We start from the raw sequence: 22,387 nt of genomic DNA, 5'->3' as shown, positions 1-22,387 counted from the left end.
ATGCTAAATTGATAACTCCTATCAGTGTTGTGTTTATGGGAAATATGCTAAATTTGCTGATGCAGTCTTCTCAGTTGCCCCTTTATCCACCTTACTTACTGTTGCTATGCCTGCTATGTGCTCACTCTGCGTGCCTTAATTATATTATGGGGTTTTATTATTAATTTATTCATAATCATTGTTATTTTTTCAACCTCTGTGTGGTCATAATATTTTGGGTTTTATAGTTGCAGTCATGTGGATTAATCTATTTTCTCTGTGTTTTACCATGAAGAACAAGGTGTGACAGGGGATGATTTTGTGGACATTGGGGAGCAAGATGTTTACCTTTTGTTCCCCAAAAACCTCAGACTGAGGAAATCCCTAATTTCCATTTTAAAACTAAAGGCAGGTAAACTGTCTGTTTGATAGCAAGCTCTGTGTTTTTTGTGGTTTCACAGACATACTGCTGTCAGGTCATGGTTACAGAATATATCATATTTAGTTTCATGATCTTTCCCTCAATTAGTCTGGAGTGGAAGCAGAAGACTTCCTAAAAAATAAGCAGGGAAATCAGCGGCAACACCTGAACAAAAGAGATTCAGTGTAAGTATCACACAGTCCTGGAAATAGAAACTAAAGTGGACAGAGCTGTTAGAACACAGACAGTGCAGGTGGAAGTAGAATCAGCAGAATAAGTGGTTCTCACATCAGAAATACTGCTACCATTCATTCTGCTCATTCTATGTCCACCTGCACTCCTCTCTATTCTAACGTTTTTGGTGGAAAACTGATATCTTTCTTTTATCTACACGTCTCCACCAGGCTGTTGTAAGATCATCCCTGGGTGCATCAAAAATGTGGACCACTGCCTGCAAGGGAGCGGAAATTGACTGGAACCCTGTCATAAGCAAAGTCTGTACCTCATAAAATTGTTTAAAATCAATATTTCTAATCAAATAGTTTAATTTCTCTATTTTACTTTTTTACCACATAAAGCCCAATGAGGGCTTAAATTTTCAATCACCAAATAAAGTGTTTTAACAGAATATTTCATGTAATTTCAAGGTCACAGCAGAGTTGCCCTGCAGCCTCGTCGGCAAAGAGCAGGAAATTCTGAAAAAAGCCTTAAAAATGCTCCGAAACAGGAGGGAGGACCTCCGAAGGTCAGGAAAGGTAATACATACTGTACATAGGGAACCTGCAAGCAAGTTAAAATTATTCAAGCCCCCTGCAGTCAAATTAAATCATGAATGTAATGTCCGGAATACAGACCTAGTCAGCCAAGGCTGAATAATGTTCCTGTTCATGTTCTGCTTCACTTTTCTGGCTTCTCATGTCGTGGCAAAACTTCATTTCTACTGATTCCATTGTCTAGAAGAGAGAAGGACTTCAGCTTCACTCCAACGGTATGTAGCTTTTCTGTATTTATACCTTATCATTGTGTAATATATATAGTCATACATTTCATAATTTAGCTTCTAAAATATTGTGCAATCACCAGCCCAATTGATATTTTTGCCATCTTAATCCTCTCAGGATCAGTACAGTATATGTGCAAACATATTTTATGTCTTTACAGACGTGTAAGACTGCTGAAAAAAGGTTGGAGAACAGTGGCCCTTGGAGGTAAAATGTGTTTTTACATTTTTCCAGTGCAGCTGCATGATTCACTGTACTGCAGTGTCAGGTTTCCCATTGCTCAGCACACCTAATTTGGCTAAAGAACTTGATGATGTTACGATGATCAGTGTGTTGGCCAGTGAAACTGACAATGTGCTGAATTTTGGGAAATTTTGAAATGTATTATAAACACAGCATATTAATCTGCACAATGTAGCAAAACAGTCTGAAACGTAACTGAGATACAGAGGTTATACACTGATCAGCCATAACATGTGAAGCGAATAACATTGATTATTTGGTTACAGTGGCATCTGGCTGTGGGGGGGTTATATTAGGCAGCAGGTGGATGCTTTGTCCTTGAAGCTGACGTGTTAGAAGCAGAAACAATGTGCAAGTGTGAGGATGGGAGTGACTTTGACATGGGCCATTTGGTGATGGCTAGAGAGCTGGATCATAACCCCCAGCTCTTGTGAGATGGTCCTGCAGTGGTCAGCAGGTTCATGGTGGGGCCCAGGCTCACCTTTGCCGCCAAAATAGCCATGACTCATCAGGGCGTGGATTCCTCCAGACCTCTGAAGGTTTGCTGTACTATCTGCCATGTAATGAGCCTCCGTCACCCGTTCATGTATTTCCCTACAGTTTTGGAGATGCTGTGACCGAATCATCAAGCCATCACAACTTGGCCCTTGTCACTCAAATCTTTAGGCTTGTCCACTTTTCTGCATCCCAGTATATCCTACACATTGTTTATTTGCTGCCTAATAGGTCCCACCCACTACCAGGTGCCACTATTACCAGGTAATCAATATTATTCACCTGTTAGTGGGCGCAGTGTTTGACAAATATAGTTTAAAATATCAGTCATTTAACCTAATTCCGAAATATTAAATGTGGAATGGAAATAATGGAAGCTATTGCTTGTGTGGAGTGAACTGAACTTAATTTTGAACAATGTTTCAAATTGCTACATACCTGAAATGTTTGTGGTTTCTTGTAGAAAGAACAGAAGCACTTGAGGTTTGCCTCCAGGACATCACACCTCCTATTAAGCGCCTTTACAAAGTAAGTAATTTCCTTGAAATATCATCAAAATATTTTTTTTCTGGACAGCTCTAAGACTGGGTTTCCGTGGGACATTATTAGGATTAGAAGTAATTAAACCAATTTGGTCTTACATAGCATTAAAAATGGTTTAATTGACAAACAACGCCTTAAATTGCTTTAAAAAGCATGATGCTTTATTGTCATGTACATTAAACATTTAATATACACACAGGACCAGTTGGCTAAATTCTCCAACCTGTGATTGGCTGGTTTGTGATGCTTGTGGATATCACTCTGCTCTCAGAATGGAGTCACAAATATACCAGTGTAAAATATACGGTGTTAAGGGGGAATTTGCTTCTGGGTTAATTAGTGGCAATTGCTAATGTTTTGTGTTGATTCTTCAGCTTCATATACAGATTCGCAGATTCATAATTACCACAGAAGGGGAAGTAAAGTCTGTTCTATTTAAAAGCCAGACATGTTAAATTACTGCAGGGCACATTAACCTGTCCACAGTGCCTGTTGTATGAGAGCATCATGATTATTAATAATATACACTGTATTTCAAAAGGACCTGTGGGATTAAAACTGAGGGTTATTAAGACACACCTTGCTTATACCTCTATACCACTGTGAGTCCAAGTCCTCACCCAGCATTTACTGACACAGGTTAATGTAAAGAAACATCAGCACATTTTAACATGGCCACGATTCCATCTTTAGCAAATACCTTATATATATAACATAATATGGATTTGCAGACACCCTCAAAAACCCTGTAATAACAAGAATAAGGCTATATAAACTCTTTCACTGGCTGGTTTGTTTTTTATCTCATACATCTTACTGACTGATCCGAATGTCAATACATTTTGATGTACAAGTTGTAGTAATTGCATGTTTGAAGAAGCTCCATCTTCCTAATATTTTTTTCTTCTTTACCATTATAGGCAGGAGAAAGAGTGAAATGGAGGAAAAAATACATAGATGGGTCAAGTAAGCAGCAGGAGCAAAGAGCAGAAGAGGAAATAGGAAAGAAGAAGGGAGAGGAAAAGAGAGAGAGAGGAGAGAAGACAGATGAGGAGGGAAAAGCAGTGGAAGAAGGAAGCAACAAACATAAACTTATAGCCCAACGAAGGCTTTCCAAGCCCAAGGGGGAAAGCGGCCGGTAAAAGGAAGGAAGCAACAAATGTAAAGGAGGAAGAGGCTATGAAGACGGAACTTATAGCCCAGCGAAGGCTTTCCAAGCGCAAGGGGACAAGCGGCCGGTAAAAGGAAGGAAGCTTTTCTCATTGTAATTCATTCATGCATGATAATAAAACAATACGTTTGTCATATTGGTTTGTGATTTATTATGCTCTATTTTTACATAAACATTTGAGCACACAATTAAAATTAAGTGGCGATATAAGGATATTTTAAGTGCTTAAGAACTTAAAACAGTCTTAAATAATCACTTAATTAATAAAAATTAATAGGTGAAATAAAGAATTTTAATGGTTTGTGGACCCCTATAATAATATTAAACTCCCTTTATTAGAATTGAGGACAGATGTAAGTAATTTTAAGTAGTAATGGAACCTTGCAATAGTCTTAAACTGCCCCTTAATTAATCAGAATTAAAGGGCAATGTTATGTAATTACAGACCTTGAAACAATCTTAAATTGCCCCTTAATTTATAAAAAAGGGGTTAAATAAGGATTTTTTGAGAGTAAATTTAAGAGGCAAATTTGAAAAAGTAAGGAGGAAATTCAGTAGTTTTACCCCTTAATTGGCCTTAATCATTGCACCTTTCCCCTTAATTTCATATATAGCAATAATTAAGGACAAAATTAACGTAATTTTAATTTTAAAAATTAAGGGGTTGTAAGTACGTGTAAGTACGTAGTGTAAGATATAGTAAAACACTTACTAACTGGTAATGCACGTTAGCATTACGTTAAATGACCACTTTACCTGCTACTTACCAGTTTTGTCACTTACCGTTTTTCAGAAGCACACCGGAGTTAAACTTACGCCGCGTTATTTACCGGCACTTCTAACACCATTTGCGGCCATTAACTCATAGGTGGCAGTAACACTGAAATGACTCTTTCTGCGTCAAAATAAGGTAATACTGTGATTTTGATACTTTATCATTTCCTTTAACTTAACCGTATCTTTTCCTCCGTCTTTGCTTATTGATATTTAGGAGAGTGTCAGATATAAATTAACGATGCAAAATTATCAAACCACAGACACGACACTGAAGAGATGACAAAGACACAGTTTGAAAAGTAAGTATATGTTTTATTGTAAAGCTCTTATCTTATTTTAACTTAGCCTATCATATGATATTTTAACTTATTGTCTATCTTATTGTATTTTAACTTATCATATGTTAACTTAGCCTATCTTATCCTATCCTATCTGACATCTATAATAATACTTAAACAGTTTCTCTATTATCCTTCCTACCCCGGCCATAACCCACAAGTCCATCAGGAACAATGTCTCTGTCCTTCCTCCGTCCCTGGCCATAACCCATAAGTCCATGTATTCTTGTCTGGAGTTGCTCCTCCGCCGAATGCTGACGCTGCCCCTGGCCTCTCTCTGCTCGCAGGGCGCAGGAGACGTTGCTGTCTGTCCGATGGAGGAACTTCAGCTGGGGCCTCTTCTTGGTCGCTCCTGCTTCCTCCAGGGGGGGTGGCCTGTCCCTCGCGTTCCATGGACGACTCCTCTGGCCACGGAAACTTTCTTCGGTTCCAGTCTGGGACAGCCGGTTGTTAAAACAAGGAAAGATGATTGATATAACACATTTTAAGCTCGAATGAAAGTGTTCTAATAAGGTCTCTTAAGCCAGTGCTTTACCTTCGGTATGTAAGACACCCTCCATGTCGATCCGGGCTTGTCCGTGTCATCCTTCTTAATGATCTTCACCATCTCCACGCTCTCGCCGATGTTCTTCTCCAGTGCCTCATTTTTTGGGGAAAAAGTTCCCCCTTCCTTAGGTGTTATTTTAACTTTGATTTTAATTTTAATTTTAATCTTAACAACTTTAATTTCTTGCTTGTCCATTTTTTTAAATGCTGTGAGTTTTCCAAATGCAAACTGTCTTTCAGATGATCGTAAGAAGTTTGAGAAGATAAGTACATGTGATTCAAAAGTAACCAAGCTGTTGTCACGGACGCCTATTCGTACCATAACAGACGATGCGATCCTCTGCAGCTCGTCGGTGACTTTCGGCCGCGTTCGGCTCCGACTGACCGGTCGTAGGTCCGATTCGGCTGTAAGCAGTTTGCCAACTCTGACGCATCTGGCGCGAGACTCGGGCTTTCAGACTCAAACGCACTATATAAACGCATAATACGCATAATATATAATACGCATAATAAATCTTATGGAGAATCTCTATTAATCCATTTAAAACCTAAAACTGGCTACATCAAAAGTGTTTGGGCAGTTTGCAAATCCTGAAGACTATTTACAAGGTAATAAAACCGTTATATAAATGTGAATACGTGTGTAGACTTGTCTCAAATTGCACGGTAATTTCTTGTCATAGCGTGAATGCACATAAAATAAATACGCATTTGCGCTGCTACAACAAAGAATTGTCACGCGTGTACGGGGAATGCGTACTTGCGTACCATGCAGTTATGTGCGCTCCTGATCATATGTATAGTATATTGTACAATAAATGCTATAACATTTAAGTCGTATTGTTAGGTCTTTTTTAATCATAAATTTCTTAGTTCATTCCTGCCGACAGTTGGGGCAGAGACTGTCATACGCTCTGGGTCACACTCACAGCCAGACGCGGCGCAACAGTGAAAGATTTACAAATGTGACAAAAGGTCTTCTGTGTGTCAATTAATTCCTACATAGAGCTTTAATCCCGTTTACATGAAAAGCTGTAGTTATTGTGCCCCTGACAATTCCAAATTTCTATTTGCAGCAAACTGACAAACAGAATAAGTCCAGGACACTGGAAAATACTTGAAAAACATAACATGGTAAAGTGGATTTCAGCATTTTCTGTCGTTACATTTGTATTAGAATTGTAACAAATGTCTTCGTTAATACTATATTGTATTTCGCAGGATGTTCCTCATCAGATTGGCTCTGTGGACTGTGGTGTGTTCATGTTGATTGTTGTCACGTCACGAATCGGGGAAACAAAGGATTTATTGGGGAAACTAGCTAGGAACACGGGACAATAGAAGTAGCGACTTAAATGACACGATTGGGGAAACATATTTTGAAGCGGAGTTAAATACATAGGACTAATGAAAACAACTGGAAACAGCGAATGACATCGGGGTTCCACACGAGGTTAACGAGGGGGCGTGGCACACGGGAGGAGCGGACGAGCGCCCAAGACAACTGTAAGACAGACCACCTTGAATTGTTGGAGGTAACACTTGTGATACAGAGAATGTATTGAAGTTTTTCCCCTCCCCTCCCTTTTATCAGTATGCACTGTGCATGACCTTGGTGTGTCTTGAGTATTACAAAATGCACCATGAACTGTCTATATTATATGTCTACATTATATTTTTATTTATGTCATAATATGTGATTTTGATCTGTTGTTTTTCAGTGAGTTGGAGGGATTTGACAAAAACATCCTTTTAGAAATGCGTGAGGAAGTAAGTTCTTTTCTTTTTGACAAGTAGTGTATCTGTCAGGTTTGCGACACAACAGAGAAATTAAATATTTTATTTCACTCCTCAGGGTCAAGACTCTGGTCTCCAGCTCACCGCTCTCTGTTATATTTCCATAGCCATGTTGTCCAATAGTAACATTGAATTTTTCTATGCTATAGTTTTTTATGTTTAATCATTGCATGCTATATAAATTATTATAAATAATAGCTTATTCTCCTTGTGATGTGTGTGTGCCTAAAAGTATTAAATAGAAGTAAAAGCAACTACAGTTTCCTCATTAATGTATTTCATGAACTGATATTTTCTCAACAAAACCCATGTTTGCATTTAAGTCTCTGTCATGGTTTGTACATAATATTTGCAACAACCATTATGAAAATTTTGCAGAATATGTACTACAAGCCTCTCCAGTTGCAGCCACACCCATATCCAAACTCACATATAAGGTACATTTGTATATGTGTTTCCAAGGTACCAACATTCCTACAGAACCCATCCTTCCATCCATTTTCCAAACTGCTTATCCTACTGGATCGCAGGGGGTCCAGCCTATCCTGGAAGCAATGGGAATGAGGTGGGGAGCCACCCAGGATGGGGGGCCAGCCCACTGCACAGGGAATATAGAATATACACTCAATATAGGGAATTTCAGTGTGAGTCCTGATGCATTATGCATACTGCTTTCAAATCTGTGATCAAAGCATTGAATGCAAAAAATATGGAGGCCATAACGTCTCTAAAAGGTGAAAACACTACATGTCAAGCGCCCCCTACTGGCTAGCTGCAGTACCATTATTAGCACCACCCATCCGCATGTGTTTCAGTGGTAAGAGGCAATTTTCCACATCACTTTCATGTCTTTCCATCTACACAATAACAAAACATTTCTTCTCAAAGTATTATTAGTTATGTAATTAATGTCATCTAAAGATGAATGTCACTAATATTATTATTGCAATTACTTTGAGTATTTTGTCAAATGAAAATCTATACTTTTCTTCAACACAACGTGCAGCTTCTACCCCAAGCACAATCCACATTATTACTTAAAAGCTTATTGACCCCCTGATTCTGGTATCACTTACTTTTCAGCAAATTCAAGTAAACATTATCTGTGCTGCATTTGTATGATGAAACCAGACCTTGAGCCCAATATAAAATAACTGAAATAAACACACAGTCATTCAAACTTCAGCACTTTTTAATTTTGTTTTGTCTTTCAGTATAAAAGCTGCAACATCAAATCCGGCCAGTTCTGATCTGCCTGCCATTTTTGCCTAAAAAATAAATGCTGGTGTTATGAAAAACTATGTCATATAGCTATATTACAGATTTATTACAGCCAAACACATCTCGGAGCTCCGAGGAACCTCCTTCTCCTTACATTTGGGGAAAATGGTGGTGCATGAGGTAGTGCTACCATTTAGCAAACAAAGAGTTGCAGGTTCGAGCCCTAGTTTCTACTGACCCCATTAAAGTGTCCTTGAGCAAGACACTGAACCCCGCCTTGCATGGCAGCCTCCGCCACTGGTGTGTGGATGGGCGAATGTGAAGCATGAATTGTAAAGCGCTTTCAGTTCTCGTAAGAGTAGAAAAGCACATTTACCCTGTGCGTTTTGGATTTGGATTGTATTGGTGTATGGACAACCATAGACAGCACCAGTCAGGTAACTAAAGAAACGGTTTGGTTGGTGATCTGAGATGTGGGAAACTCATCCTTCGTTAATCAAGTTCAAATTTCACCTGACTGTCACTTACTGTCATGAATTTATCAAATAGGTAGTGTATATGTTCCAAGAAATTCATATATGGTGTTCATGGTATTATGTTCTTGACTAATTTTGACAATTGAACAGACTATTGTGCATATGATGACTTACAGAATGAAATCATGCTGACATGTTTTGGAGAGAACAACCATTACACTGAGAATCAACTAATCAGTTTAGATCAGCAAGATCTATTTATTTGGAAAATGTGCTAAATGTGAGTTCATTGTGCTAACTGTAGGCTACTTGTACGTAACCGTTTGCAAAGATGCACTGAGACACTTGATACATGTACTAAGACATTTGCAGTTTGATGAAATCAATGAGAAATGCCATTCTGTTGTGAACAATTGCATGGTGGTTTGGAGATTTGTCCATGTTATTTTGAGAATGTCATTTCTGTTTCAAGGAATGAGCCAAACCAATGGAGAAAAACTGTAAATAAAACAGAAAAGACTAAGAACGCGACAAAAAGCAAAAAGGAGCACGAGGGTCAGAAACAAAAAGGGATCAGCAAAGATTAATGACAAGCAGGCAGGTAAGCAGAAGATACATGTAACAGAATGAGAATATTCACAGTCAACAGAGTCATTCTAATCACAAGCAGGCAGGTAAGCAGGAGATACATGTAACAGAATGAGAATATTCACAGTCAACAGAATCATACTAATCACAAGCAGGCAGGTAAGCAAAAGATACATGTAACAGGATGAGAACATTCACAGTCAACAGAGTCATACTAATGACAAGCAGGCAGGTAAGCAGAAGATACATGTAACAGAATGAGAACATTCACAGTCAACAGAGTCATACTAATCACAAGCAGGCGGGTAAGCAGAAGATACATGTAACAGGATGAGAACATTCACAGTCAACAGAGTCATACTAATGACAAGCAGGCAGGTAAGCAGAAGATACATGTAACAGAATGAGAACATTCACAAATCAACAGAATCATACTAATCACAAGCAGGCAGGTAAGCAGAAGATACATGTAACAGAATGAGAACATTCAGTCAACAGAGTCATACTAATCACAAGCAGGCGGGTAAGCAGAAGATACATGTAACAGAATGAGAACATTCACAAATCAACAGAATCATACTAATCACAAGCAGGCGGGTAAGCAGGAGATACATGTAACAGGATGAGAACATTCACAGTCAACAGAGTCATACTAATCACAAGCAGGCAGGTAAGCAGAAGATACATGTAACAGAATGAGAACATTCACAGTCAACAGAGTCATACTAATCACAAGCAGGCGGGTAAGCAGAAGATACATGTAACAGAATGAGAACATTCACAATCAACATCATACTAGTCATACTAATCACAAACAATGAACCACTAGGAACTAAAACTCAGGCAGGAACTTAAATACAAAAACTGAACAGGGTGGTGACAAGCAGGAGTGAAACAGACAATTAACCAATAGGGGAAGGTGCAGGATAACGATCAATCAGGGAAACACACAAGGGCAGGTACAAGAACGGGCAACAGGTGAAACTAATTAACTCAGGGAACTGAAGAGGGAAACTAAGAACTAACCAAGGAAACAGGGAAACAGGAACTTAGCCTTGGGAGTAACAGACAGGTAGGAACACAAGCACGGGCACAAAGAATTTAACCAAAACCAAATACAAAATCACCAGACACAGGAACTAGAAAAACTCACACAAATGAAACACTAGGGAGTAAAACACAGAAACAGAGGAAGTGGGATTCAAACACAGAACAGAAAGGTTCACAGACAATCACATGCTCAACATGCTGAGCTATGTGGCCAACAGGGACCAGGGGAAACACAGAGTCTGATAACACGAGGGACCTGTATTTATTAACAGCCCAGTTCGTCGCTGTGAGTCTGACACACAGATGCTGTATGACAGGAGTCATTTAGCCGACATTTTTTGTTGGTATTTTCATTCAAATTTCTGTTCATCTCATGGACTGTTTAATAAAGCTGCCGGCTGAGGACCAGACAGGCATCTGCTGTTCAGGCTAGAGACTCTGATGCTGTAGCCTAGAGTCATGCCAAAGGCAGGGACCCCTCCCACAACAGTCAAATGTATTAAATCAGCCACCCCCCTTGGCTAATTTTATCACCAGCAACCAATCAAGTGACCAATCATGTCAGCATAGTGCCCCCAGTGGTGTGAATCAGCCATTGCACCTATCTAGCTTTTCCATTACACACAGCAGCTTCCAGTTATAATAGTCATTTATATTAACAGCATGTAGACTGTTTCCAATTAATTTAATTCTGGGTCTGGAAAATGTGATTTTCTTTCAAAAACAAACTTTTCTCAGGGATTCCAAACTTTTGAGCAGTAGTGTTTGGGCATTTCTTCATTTTAACATGTTATATGGGTATTTTTGGGTTTTTCATGTTGCATTTCTGTAAAGGTACCTGCCATACAAATTGGTGTTGACAGTGATACTTTTCAGCTGGTTTCAAGTAAATTTTGTCCTCATATTATGTGGGTGATTCTTTCAAGCTCAATGAGACAGTAGGAAATAGACACTTGAGGTGCATCCTGTCATTCTGACACTATTCTTTGGTAAGTTTTATATTTACAAAAGACATAAAAATGACAGGGCTGAATTATTCTGTTGCCGGCCGGGGGGTTGGGTTTGATTATAACCACCACCAAGTGTTATAACAGAACCATGTCAGGACACTAGGGGGCACTAAAGCATTGGGTAAGGGGAGATACAGGAAAAGGAGAAGATACAGAAGTAAAAGGCTGAGTCTGAATGCATCGGTGGTCGTGGTCTATTGGAAATTCTAAGATTCACAGCAGAATATTATACATGGGGTCAGAAGATCGGCAGCAGGAGCCTGTGAGTAGAAAACCAACATTAGTTTGAAGGTCAGAGGAAATACAGAGGATCTGGCAATACTAGGGCCTGCTACAGTAAGTGAGGGAGCTGGCCAGCTTACAGATGCGTTTCCAAGAGGGGAGCAAAGAAAATAACATGAGAGCTGGAGCAAATATTTTCAGTAGAAGCTTCAGTTTTGACAGGACAAGCAGCTGGACTCAGTGCCTACGATGCTTTGAGTGATTTCGAGGAGCTTCAGGATTATCTGAAAAGACTGAGGAAGACCATTCAACTCGCTGCTGTACATGACTGGGGAGAAAAGCAATGACACGCTGGTTTTTACTGATGAGCAGAAATAGTTTGCAGAGACCAAAGCCCTGACTGAGTATTTTATTATTAAACACATTATAATATATGAGAGCAAATTTTAACAGCCGAAATCAACAGGCAGGTGAATCAGCAGGAAGTTGTATTATAAGACAGAGTTAGCTGAGGTGGCGACACCATATGCACTGTCAGCCCCTGGACATGAAGCTCTGTACACATGGAGGTGAGAGTCAGCTTGGCAGCAAAGGGCAGCCACCTGCAGTGGCACCTATGGAGCTGGGAGTTAAGGGCTCTGCTCAAGGGCCCAGAGACATGTGGCTGTTCTGCCAAAACCAGGCTTGATCGAGCAACCTTCCGATCTTCCGAGGCTTAGCCCACTCTGCCACATATTAGGATCTGTGTGGACCTAACAAGACTCAATGGAAGTGTCTGCTGAAAGAGGCACATACTCCCAGCTGTGGATGACACACTTGCCAAACTGGACGGGGCAGTAGTGATCTCCAAACGGGATGCCTGATCGGGATTCTGGCAGATACCCTCATATAAAGACTCCGAGCCCTTGATGACCTTCATTACTCTCCTTCAGCAGGTACCGTTTTAACAGACTGTCTTTTGGGATCTCCTCGGCACTCGAGCACTTCCAGCTGAGAATCTCTCAGATTGTTTCAGGCACACCTAGAACAATGTGCTATACTGATGACATTTTTGTAATTGGGAAATATATGCAAAGTTCCCCAGAAGTTTGAGAATGCAGACCTCACTCTAAATGAACACTGTGAGGTCAGAGTGAATGAGTGAAGTTCCTGGGACATAAAATAAGCGTAACAGGGACTGAGGTGAATCCCGACAACATTAAAGCCGTTATCAACATGCCCAAACCTCAGAGTACTGAAGGAGTGAGACGCATCGTGGGGATGGTGAACTACATTGGCAGGTTTTCTCCCTGCCTGTCCCCAACCAGATGGAGAATACAGACCAGTGATGTACATGTCTGTGTAGGAGTCTGACTCCCAGTGAAACCCGATACGCACTGATCAAAAAAGAGGCCCTTGGTGTGACACGGGCCTGTAAGTGAATGATCATATGTCTCTTGGGATTGGACGTCACGGTGCATACAGACCACAAGCTCCTGATCTCCTTCATAGGTTCTTGACCACTTGATGACTTTCCTCGAAGAACTCAGACTCAGATTGAGGACGAAGAGATTCAAATACAGAATCATTCATGTTGCAGGATAACAACTGGTGGCAGCTGGTGTGTAACCACAAGCTCCACTCGGATCCGAAAACACGAGGGAGAGTGACACACTGGAAAGGGAGAGTGACACACTGGAAAGGGAGAGTGACACACTGGAAAGGGAGAGTGACACACTGGAAAGGGAGAGTGACACCCTGGAAAGGGAGTGTGGAGTCCATATCGATCATGTCATGGAGCACATACCTGTGACAGAAAGAGGTTTTTGTCTCTTAATTCTTTTTTTACTTAATTCTATTTTACATTTTCTCAGCTCAGTGTTTTTCTTGGGAGGAAACATGTGCTGATTCCAAAGTTTTAATTTTCTGTTCTAGTTCTGTCTCGAGAGCTTTTTCCTTTTTCTTTTTGTGTGCTAATTATTCTACCTCGAGTTACAGCCTTTGACGTCTCCCAGAGTCTGTAAGCAGAGATACCAGGCAGGTCATTTGTTTCAATAAATGTTGTCCAATCTTTTTTAATAACTTCTAGAGACTCTGAGTCCGTTAGTAATGATGTATTCAGTCTCCACCGTGTAAAAGGTGGTGCACTAACTTTTACAGTGACCACATTTTTCTTAAGACGCCTTAAGGCGACGGTTGTTGTGCTGAGCAGCAGAACGTTTCACAAACCTCTACATTAAGTGCTTTTGCAGGCTGGTTCTCAGTGCTGAGATCAGCTAGATTCCACAGACGCTCATCTGCCACGGCTGATCGCTGGTGATTTTTTACAAGTTTCACCGCTGAAAAGCTGCGCTTACAGCCTGCAGTCCTCACTGGCAAAACAACAGCAATCTGACACAGAGGATAAAGTCCAAAGAAGACGTCCTTAAAGGAGCCGGGATCCTCACTGACTCTGTCAGACTGCATGGCTTCACTTTACTATCTGCTCTGTTTCTTTCCAGTCTTTATATCTGCTGTATCTCACTTTCCAAGCCTTGCAGATCAGAGCCACCTGCCTGAGCCACTAACAAAAGCAGCTCCTCCTTTTAGAGTCGCTGTCTGATGGGCTTAGTGCTTGTATGCCGCTCATTATGTTACAGCTGGAGTTTGAGAAGCACCTGTCCATCTCCCTCATCATGGACTCCATGGTGGGAATAAATGCTCCTTTTCTGAAAGCGTCTTTGCTGTTAACATGTCTTTGCTGTCCAGGTGTAGATGTGACTGACTATCATGTGGTCTGCTTGAGGTGTGTTTGGTTCTTTTTGGTTTGACGGTGGCAGAAATGTGGCGATCACTGCATGTTTCAGTCACTGTACCCCACAGCTCAGTAAAGCTGTCCTCTTTGCGATGTTCTTCAAAGGTCTGTCTGAGGGTGTCAGTGAGGTCAGCTGCTTTGCTAAGATCAGCCTTAGGTGACTGCAGCATGTCTGGCAGAAACTTTGCTTGATCGAGCACCTTTCTGAACACTACAAGGAGCCCTACAAAATTCAAGTCAATCTGAGACTGCAGTCCTCTTGCCTCTGCAGCTCTCTGGGGATTCGGCATCATCTAAAATCTCACCTGGCAGCCTTAGTCCAGCACTCAGCCTCTCCGTAAGGTTTCTACACGCAGCACGGCAGCAGGCCCATCTAGTCTCACTGAGCCTTTGCAGTTCCCCTGGGCCCCACTGAACATTTCTTTCTGTACATCCAGCCATTTCTTGTGAACATATGAGCCTGACATGATCACATACAGTCTTTTCAGCAAAGAGGAGAAAACATGCAGCTACAGGGACATTTTTCACACAGTCAACAATGACAAGATGCGAACAGTGTGGGCTGCAGTGAACATAAAATGCATATCTGGCAACCTCTCTAACTCCTGTTTGGACCCCAGAGCATCTGCCACTCATGACCGTCACTGCTTTGGCCACCAGCTTCTCTCTGTATTCCAGCCCATACTTATCCAGACATAGAATAGAATAGAATAGAATAGAATAGCTACTTCATTGTCATTCAGAACATACACTGGTTAGTGTACATCAGAGCAAAATTACATTGCATTGACTCATCATCGGCCCAGTAGAGTGTATAAAAAAAATTATAAAGTGGAATTAACATAGAATATGCATAAAAATATATTAACAGCACTATAGCAGCAAACACCAGTGTACATCGCCGTTTCAGACATATTGCAGTAGACAATTAAAAAAAAAGCAATTCTTGAAAGTGACGTGTGGATGGATGGAGAGAGGCGGAGTGTGTGTGTGTGTGTGTGTGTGTGTGGGGGGGGGGGGGGGCTGCCATGAGGTATTGAGAGTTCAGGAGTGTAATGGCTTGAGGAATAAATCTATTACAGAATCTGATTGTCCTGGTCCTGATGCTGCAAAACCTCTTCCCAGAGGGCAGAAGGGCGAACAGTCTGTGGTGGGGGTGGGCGGAGTCATGTCATGGGCTCTGCTGAGACAGTGTTTGTGCGCAATGTCCTGGATGGATGGAAGAGAAGTCCCGATGATCCTCTCTGCAGCCCTCACCACTCTCTGTAGCCATTTCCTGTCTGAGGCTTTCGAGCTGCCAAACCAGATGGAGATACAGCTGGTCAGCACGCTCTCTATGGTGCCTCGGTAGAAGGTGCTGAGGATGGGAGAGGAAAGCTCTCTTCATCTGGCGCAGGAAGTGCAAACGCTGCTGAGCCCGTTTAACCGGTGATGTTGTTTGGTGACCAGTCCAGACTGTCAGTTATCTGCACCCCCAGGAATCTGACGCTGCTGACCACCTCCACAGCACTGTTGTCAGTGACGAGTGCTGAATGACTGGGCTGTTTCCTCCTGAAGTCCATGATCATCTCCCTGGTCTTCTCCACATTCAGGATCAGGCTGTTGTCACTGCACCATCCCACCAGTCTCTTCACCTTCTCTCTACAGGGCAAGTCGTCGCTGTTCCTAATGAGACCCACTAATCTACTTTGGATTAAGCCTGAACACCACCTCTCACCCCCCCCATCACAGACACCCCGCCATAACACTGCCTTAATATATTACCTGCACTGAAGCCCGTTTGGAGCGAGGTGTTTCAGTGCTGCTCCGGTCTCCTCCCACAGTCCAAAGGTGTGCAGGGTTGGCTGATCGGTGTCTCTGAATTGGCCCTGTACTTGTGTGAGTGTGGCTGTGTGAGTGTGTGCTCCCTGTGGTGCGTTGGTTTCCAGCCAGGGTTGGTTCCCGGCCAGGGTTGGTTCCTGCCGAGGGTTGGTTCCCCCCGGGGTTGGTTCCCGCCCAGGGTTGGTTCCCGCACAGGGTTGGTTCCCACCCAGGGTTGGTTCCCGCCTGCGCCTGTTGTTCCTGGGATAGGCAAATCTATATTATTCTATTATAAATTTATAATTAGTTACATCAAAGGCATTTGGGTAGCTTGCAAACCCTACAGACTATTTACAAGGTAATAAAACTCTTACATACATGTAAATGCGTGTGCAGATTTGTCTCGAATTGAAAATGTCACAGCAGCCAGGAGACCAAAGCTGGTAGCCCTGTGAACCTCTGAAATATATGTAAATAAGCGGGAAACCTTTTCCTGCCACTGAATTCTCTTTCATTAGTGTGTCATTCAGGCCACACACTGGTTTGTGTTAAATTTGCCAGACAAAAAATAAAAATCAGGCTAAATAAAGATGCGACTCAGAAATGCCTGAGTGATTCGGTGTCCAAGGCCTGTGAGATACTGGCACCATATCCAAGGGGCCCCATCGCGGGGACCCAGATAAACAGCTTTTGGAAATGGATTCATGCATTTCATCTAACTCAGGACAGAAAATCACCTCCAGACATCCAGACAGGAAATCAAGGGCCGTGCCTCATTTAACCGTAAGCTTGTTAAGGTATAGAGGCCTTCATAAATGTCGAGTTTTGCAGTAACAATGAGGTCAATCCTCTTTGAAAGCCGCCAGCTGGGAAAGTATGTTGGATTATTGAACAAGACATACAGTAATAACTGCTTAAACAATATGATTTATAAATCAGTTTTATAATAATACACTCGTCCTTCCTGAATAACCCCTCATCCTGTTGAATACAGTGATCTGATGCCCATTGCTAATGTATGGCGTGCAGCACTTGATACTCACAGGATGCTAATTCATTGCATGGAGATTTCGGTTCACTAAAATTTTCTTCATATTGTGTGCGGTAAGTGCAATAACCAGAGGAAACCTGGTAATCTACTCAAACATGTCTAGGTCTGATTTACAGTCAAGATAAAATGTAACTGATTTTCAAAGTGTTGAACTTCAGCGGCGCGATATCTGTTCCTGCAAAATATATGGATGATTTATGGCTCATAATATTATTTTTTTTTATTATTATGAAAGAATGCAAATGGCTGCTAGTTACAAACTTGCATAAAAAGAAATGTCCCGTTAAAATGGAGTAATCATGGTATTTCATATCGCGCATAGATCCGCTTTCTTATAATTTAATTCTGATCCTGTTTTATTTAGTAATCTGTGTTTTGTCTCCCCCTAGTGGTGTCCATGAAAAGTACACATTGTTTCCGGAATGATCGCTTTTCTGTGAATTGACGTGACCAGTGGATGTAAGAAATATGACAGCAGTTTGATAGAGAGACATTATAACTGACTACAGTCATTTTATAGAATGTTAATCTGCAAAAGCAAATGAATCCAATGGTGGATTGTCAATGGATGTCTGTGTATATTTTTACACGTCTATTATTAATGATAATGCTTGCAGAAAAATTTAGTGGCTTTCGTCAGCGGTGGAGGGGTGCAGTATCTATCTATGTACCACTTTATCTGAGTCAGACAGATAAGTGGGGGCAGAGGAGGAAAGGTGCATGGGCACGTGCCCCCTCTGTCTGAAGGAGGAGCATCCAGACATACAGTGGGCTGGGGATGGCAAGGCTGCCTGGGCACCTGCCCGTTCTGTCTGATGGGGGCATAATCAGACCTATTACAGTGGGTTGGGGGTGGGAAGGCTGCCTGGGCATCTGCCCCTTCATGTCCGACTGGGGAGTAACCAGGCCTTTTACAGTGGGGTGGGGGTGTAAAGGGTGCTTGGGCACCTGCCCCTTCTGTCCTACGGGGGAGTAGCCAGACCTTACACAGTGGGGTGGGGGTGGCAAGGGTGCCAGGGCACCAACCCGACCTGTCTGAGGGGGGCATAACCAGACCTTTTAAGGTGGGGTGGGGGTGGCAAGGCTGCTTGGGCACCTGCACCTTTTGTCCTACAGGGGAGTAGCCAGACCTTACACAGTGGGGTAGGGTTGGCAAGGGTGCCTGGGCACCTGTCCGTTCTGTCTGACGGGGGCATAACCAGACCTTTTACAGTGGGGAGGGGGTGGCAAGAGTGTTTGGGCACATGCCTTTTCTGTCTGACGGGGGTATAACAAGACATTTTTCAGTGGGGTGGGGGTGGCAAGAGTGCCTGGGCACCTGTCCTTCTGTCCTACGGGGGCATAAACAGAGCTTTTACAGTGGGGTGGGGGTGGCAAGGCTGCTTGGGCACCTGCCCGTTCTGTCTGACGGGGGCATAACCAGACCTTTTACAGTGGGGTGGGGGTGGCAAGGGTGCCTGGGCACCTGCCTATTCTGTCCGACGGGGGAGCAACCAGACCTTTTACAGTGGGGTGGGGGTGGCAAGGGTGCTTGGGCACCTGCCCGTCCTGTCTGAGGGGGGCATAACCAGACCAATTACAGTTGGGTGGGGGTGGAAAGGCTGCCTGGGCACCTTCCCGTTCTGTCTGACGGGGGCATAACCAGACCTATTACAGTGGGATGGGGGTGGCAAGGCTGCCTGGGCACCTGCCCGTCCAGTCTGACGGAGGCATAAACAGACCTTTTACAGTGGGGTGGGGGCGGAAAATTGCCTGGGCACCTGCCCGTTCCGTCCAACGGGGGCATTAACCAGACCTCTTACAGTGCGGTGGGTGTGGCAAGGGTGCCTGGGCACCTTCCTGTTCTGTCCGACGGGGGAGCAACCATACCCTTTTCAGTGGAGTGGGGGGGTAAGGTTGCCTGGGCACCTGCCCGTCCTGTCTGACGGGGGCAAAACCAGACCTTTTACAGTGGGGTGGGGGTAGTAAGGCTGCCTGGGCACCTGCCCGTTCTGTCCGACGGGGGCATAACCAGACCTTTTACATTGGGGTGGGGGTGTCAAGGCTGCCTAGGCACTTGCCCATTCTGTATGACGGGGGAGCAACCAGACCTTTTGCAGTGTGGTCGGGGTGGGGGGCTGGGTAAGAGACCCTGGGCACCTGCTCGTTGTATGACCGGGGCATAACTAGACCTTTTACAGTGGAGTGGGGGTGGCAAGGGTGTCTGGGCACCTGCCCGTTCTGTCCAACGGGGGAGCAACCAGACCTATTACTGGGGGGTGGGGGTGGCAAGGGTGTTAATTATTTAACAAAACAAATTTCTTTATTTATTGAAATATATTAATAATTATTTTATTTACTTTAATCCACTGAACCAGGACATAATCATATTTTCCAGTTTTTTTTCGGTCTGTTATGTCTCCAGTTAAATGATTATTATACACATTGATTGAGTGTCATTGTGTCAGTAATGTTCAGCTGCAGTAATACAGTGAATTTAACTTAATCCAGCAGACTGTGGTTTCATTATGTTACTCAGTTATGCTTTGGGTGACGCTGAAGCAGGACATTAATAGGACAGAACAGAAAGCCTTTATTGTCATTGTACAGGGAGGGAATACAGTAAATGGACATAAATATATAAAATGTAAATATACAGGGGAGAGGGAAAGCCCCCCCCTCAATCAGGATTACATTTAGTTACATTTTACTCAGAGAGAAAACGTATAAAACTATATTTTTCATGTTATTCAGTTCACTGAACACTGTCATTTATTTTCTGTCAAACATACAGTACTGTGCAAAAGTCTTAGGCAGTCCAAAGAAATGTTTAACGCTGTTTATCTGGGTAGCAAATGTACTTTGGCTTAGAACAAAAAACACAATTTAACATTAGAACGTGTGCAAATTAAGAGTAACACAATAAAAACTAGTAATAATTTCTTCTGTTTTCTAAAAAGTTACTGATATCTAGTTGGATGGCTAGATGAACACCGCTTCAGTTCCCAAACTTCTCCTCAGGGGCACCTCAGCTGTTCCACGATTTTGTTAAATTTCACCAACAGCTCAATTAAATAATTAAACATATCGGTTTAAAAAGTCAGTGAGAGATTGACTAGCTGTATGAGGTGTGTTAGTGGCCAAGTCAAAAAATACATGGCTGCACTGGACGGTCGCTGCAAATACTGGGATGATTTTAGCAGAGGTTCTGAAATGGCGAAGCTGACACACTTTGACAGGCATCATATCATAGTTTTACACCAACAGGAGGATAATCTAAACATCATTTTCTTTGTCTGCCTCAGACTTTTGCACAGTTCTGTACATTTCAGAGTAAAAAGGATAATAAAGTTTAAAAAGCAGAGATTTTACCTTTTTGCCAGGAGAACCAGCCACACGTCACAGTGACACTGAGGAGTTACTATAAACCCGAAACCCTGGATAGAGGGACTCAGTGAATGAGGAGGTGAATCTGTGCAGGGGGGTCAGTCCATCAGAGGAGACTCTGTAGAAGGACAGAGCACCAGCCCCCCAGTCCAGATACACTCCTACTCTGCGGGAGCCTGAGGGCTCTATGGGTATGAGAGTCTGTTTATTATTGTGACAGACAGAGTGTCTGTGAGGAGAGCAGCACAGCATCCATGACTTGTTATTGGCTCCAAGCCCACAGTCACTCCCTCCTTTCCTCCTGATCCCTTTATAAGTCACTGCTATCCAGGCTGCACCTCCATCCCACTCAGCCTCCCAGTAACAGCGACCAGTCAGACTCTCTCTGCACAGAATTTGTTCCCAGCTGTCAAATCTCTCTGGATGATCAGGATATGGCTGCTCTGCCCCCCGTGTCACCTTCCTGTTCCCCCCTGACAGAGACAGGCGTCTGTTTGCTGTGTTGGGGTCCAGCGTCAGCTGGCAGGAGTCTGTAGGCAGGAGGAAGAATTATTAATCCCATCAGGCCGCCTGTACTTTATGTTTCTGTACGATATAAAAACAGCACAGCTTCCCCTAACGAAGCGGGAACTGAAGTTTATGAAACATGAAGTGGGCGCGCGACGGCGGCGGGAAGAGCCGCCAAAATGGGGCGCGAGCTAAACTAACAGCTTAATTAATTTAATTAAAAAATGACAAAGCAGCGACATTCATCAGACATATTCATCACAAGCATATTTACCACAAAACGGCACCAGAGATCAATACTAAAGTCAGTGTCTTTTCTTCTAACCGCTAATTCCGGCGCGTGCGGCTCTAAAATGGCCATCAATAACAGAATATTTAAGTAATATTATTACACGTTTAAAGTGATATTTAATAAACATTTGGACCTGGATTCTGATATAAACGATGATTCCGGCACAGATCGTGCATCATAAAAAACAGGAAGGTTCTCATTAATTCAGAAAAATATTGCTCTGAAAAACGGGATTATTATCTCATTAATTCGGAAAAACAGAATTAATTTTTCCCAGATGAATGCAATACGCTTCCACAGAGAACCGCTTACCGCGCGCGTGACTGTAGATGCTGCGCCGCTGCCGCGAGGCGTGAGCCCCGCATCTCGCGCACGCACGCGGCCGCTCTAATCTGTTAACATGGGCGCCGAAATGAAATTTGATATTTTCCGCCGCACATCCAGTGTGTCCCGGGCGCTAATTTCTTTTAGCACCGTGGATCAGCAGAACTTTTTAATATTCACGAGTGAAGCCCTACACGATTGGCTGGCTGATTAATATTTATGAGAGGGGCACTACCTCATTGGCCAGTTAACATCGACTTGTGCTGCCTTTTTCTACTACCTAAAGCAGGGGTGTCCAAATCCAGTCCTGGGGGGCCGGTGCCCTGTGTAGCAAAGTTCTTTCCCTTTTCCACCATAAATAATTCAGCTCAAGAGCTGTGTGGTTATTAGCACAAG

At 42.8% G+C, this 22,387-nt stretch overlaps 1 protein-coding gene and 1 long non-coding RNA gene across 2 annotated transcripts in view; one reads left to right on the top strand and one right to left on the bottom strand.

Annotated features, from left to right (window-relative positions):
- Positions 1–1,053: 1,053 nt before the first annotated feature.
- LOC125721518 (uncharacterized) lies at positions 1,054–3,868 on the top strand. The gene is made up of 5 exons (XR_007385795.1): positions 1,054–1,155; positions 1,358–1,388; positions 1,562–1,608; positions 2,603–2,667; positions 3,603–3,868. It is a non-coding gene; the product is annotated as an uncharacterized LOC125721518 (long non-coding RNA).
- A 16,182-nt stretch (positions 3,869–20,050) lies between these two features.
- LOC125721465 (NACHT, LRR and PYD domains-containing protein 12-like) overlaps positions 20,051–22,387 on the bottom strand; it is a 338,153-nt gene continuing 335,816 nt past the window's right edge. The window contains exon 14 of the mRNA XM_048997390.1: positions 20,051–21,398. Coding sequence (XP_048853347.1) covers positions 20,881–21,398 — 518 coding nt within the window. The 3' untranslated portion in view covers positions 20,051–20,880. The remainder of the gene's footprint in view (positions 21,399–22,387) is intronic.

This window comes from Brienomyrus brachyistius, unplaced genomic scaffold (assembly GCF_023856365.1).
Source record: "Brienomyrus brachyistius isolate T26 unplaced genomic scaffold, BBRACH_0.4 scaffold33, whole genome shotgun sequence".
NCBI lineage: Eukaryota > Metazoa > Chordata > Actinopteri > Osteoglossiformes > Mormyridae > Brienomyrus > Brienomyrus brachyistius.
The sequence above is the reverse complement of the archived record's forward strand: the minus strand, read 5'-3'. Positions and strand labels throughout refer to the sequence as shown.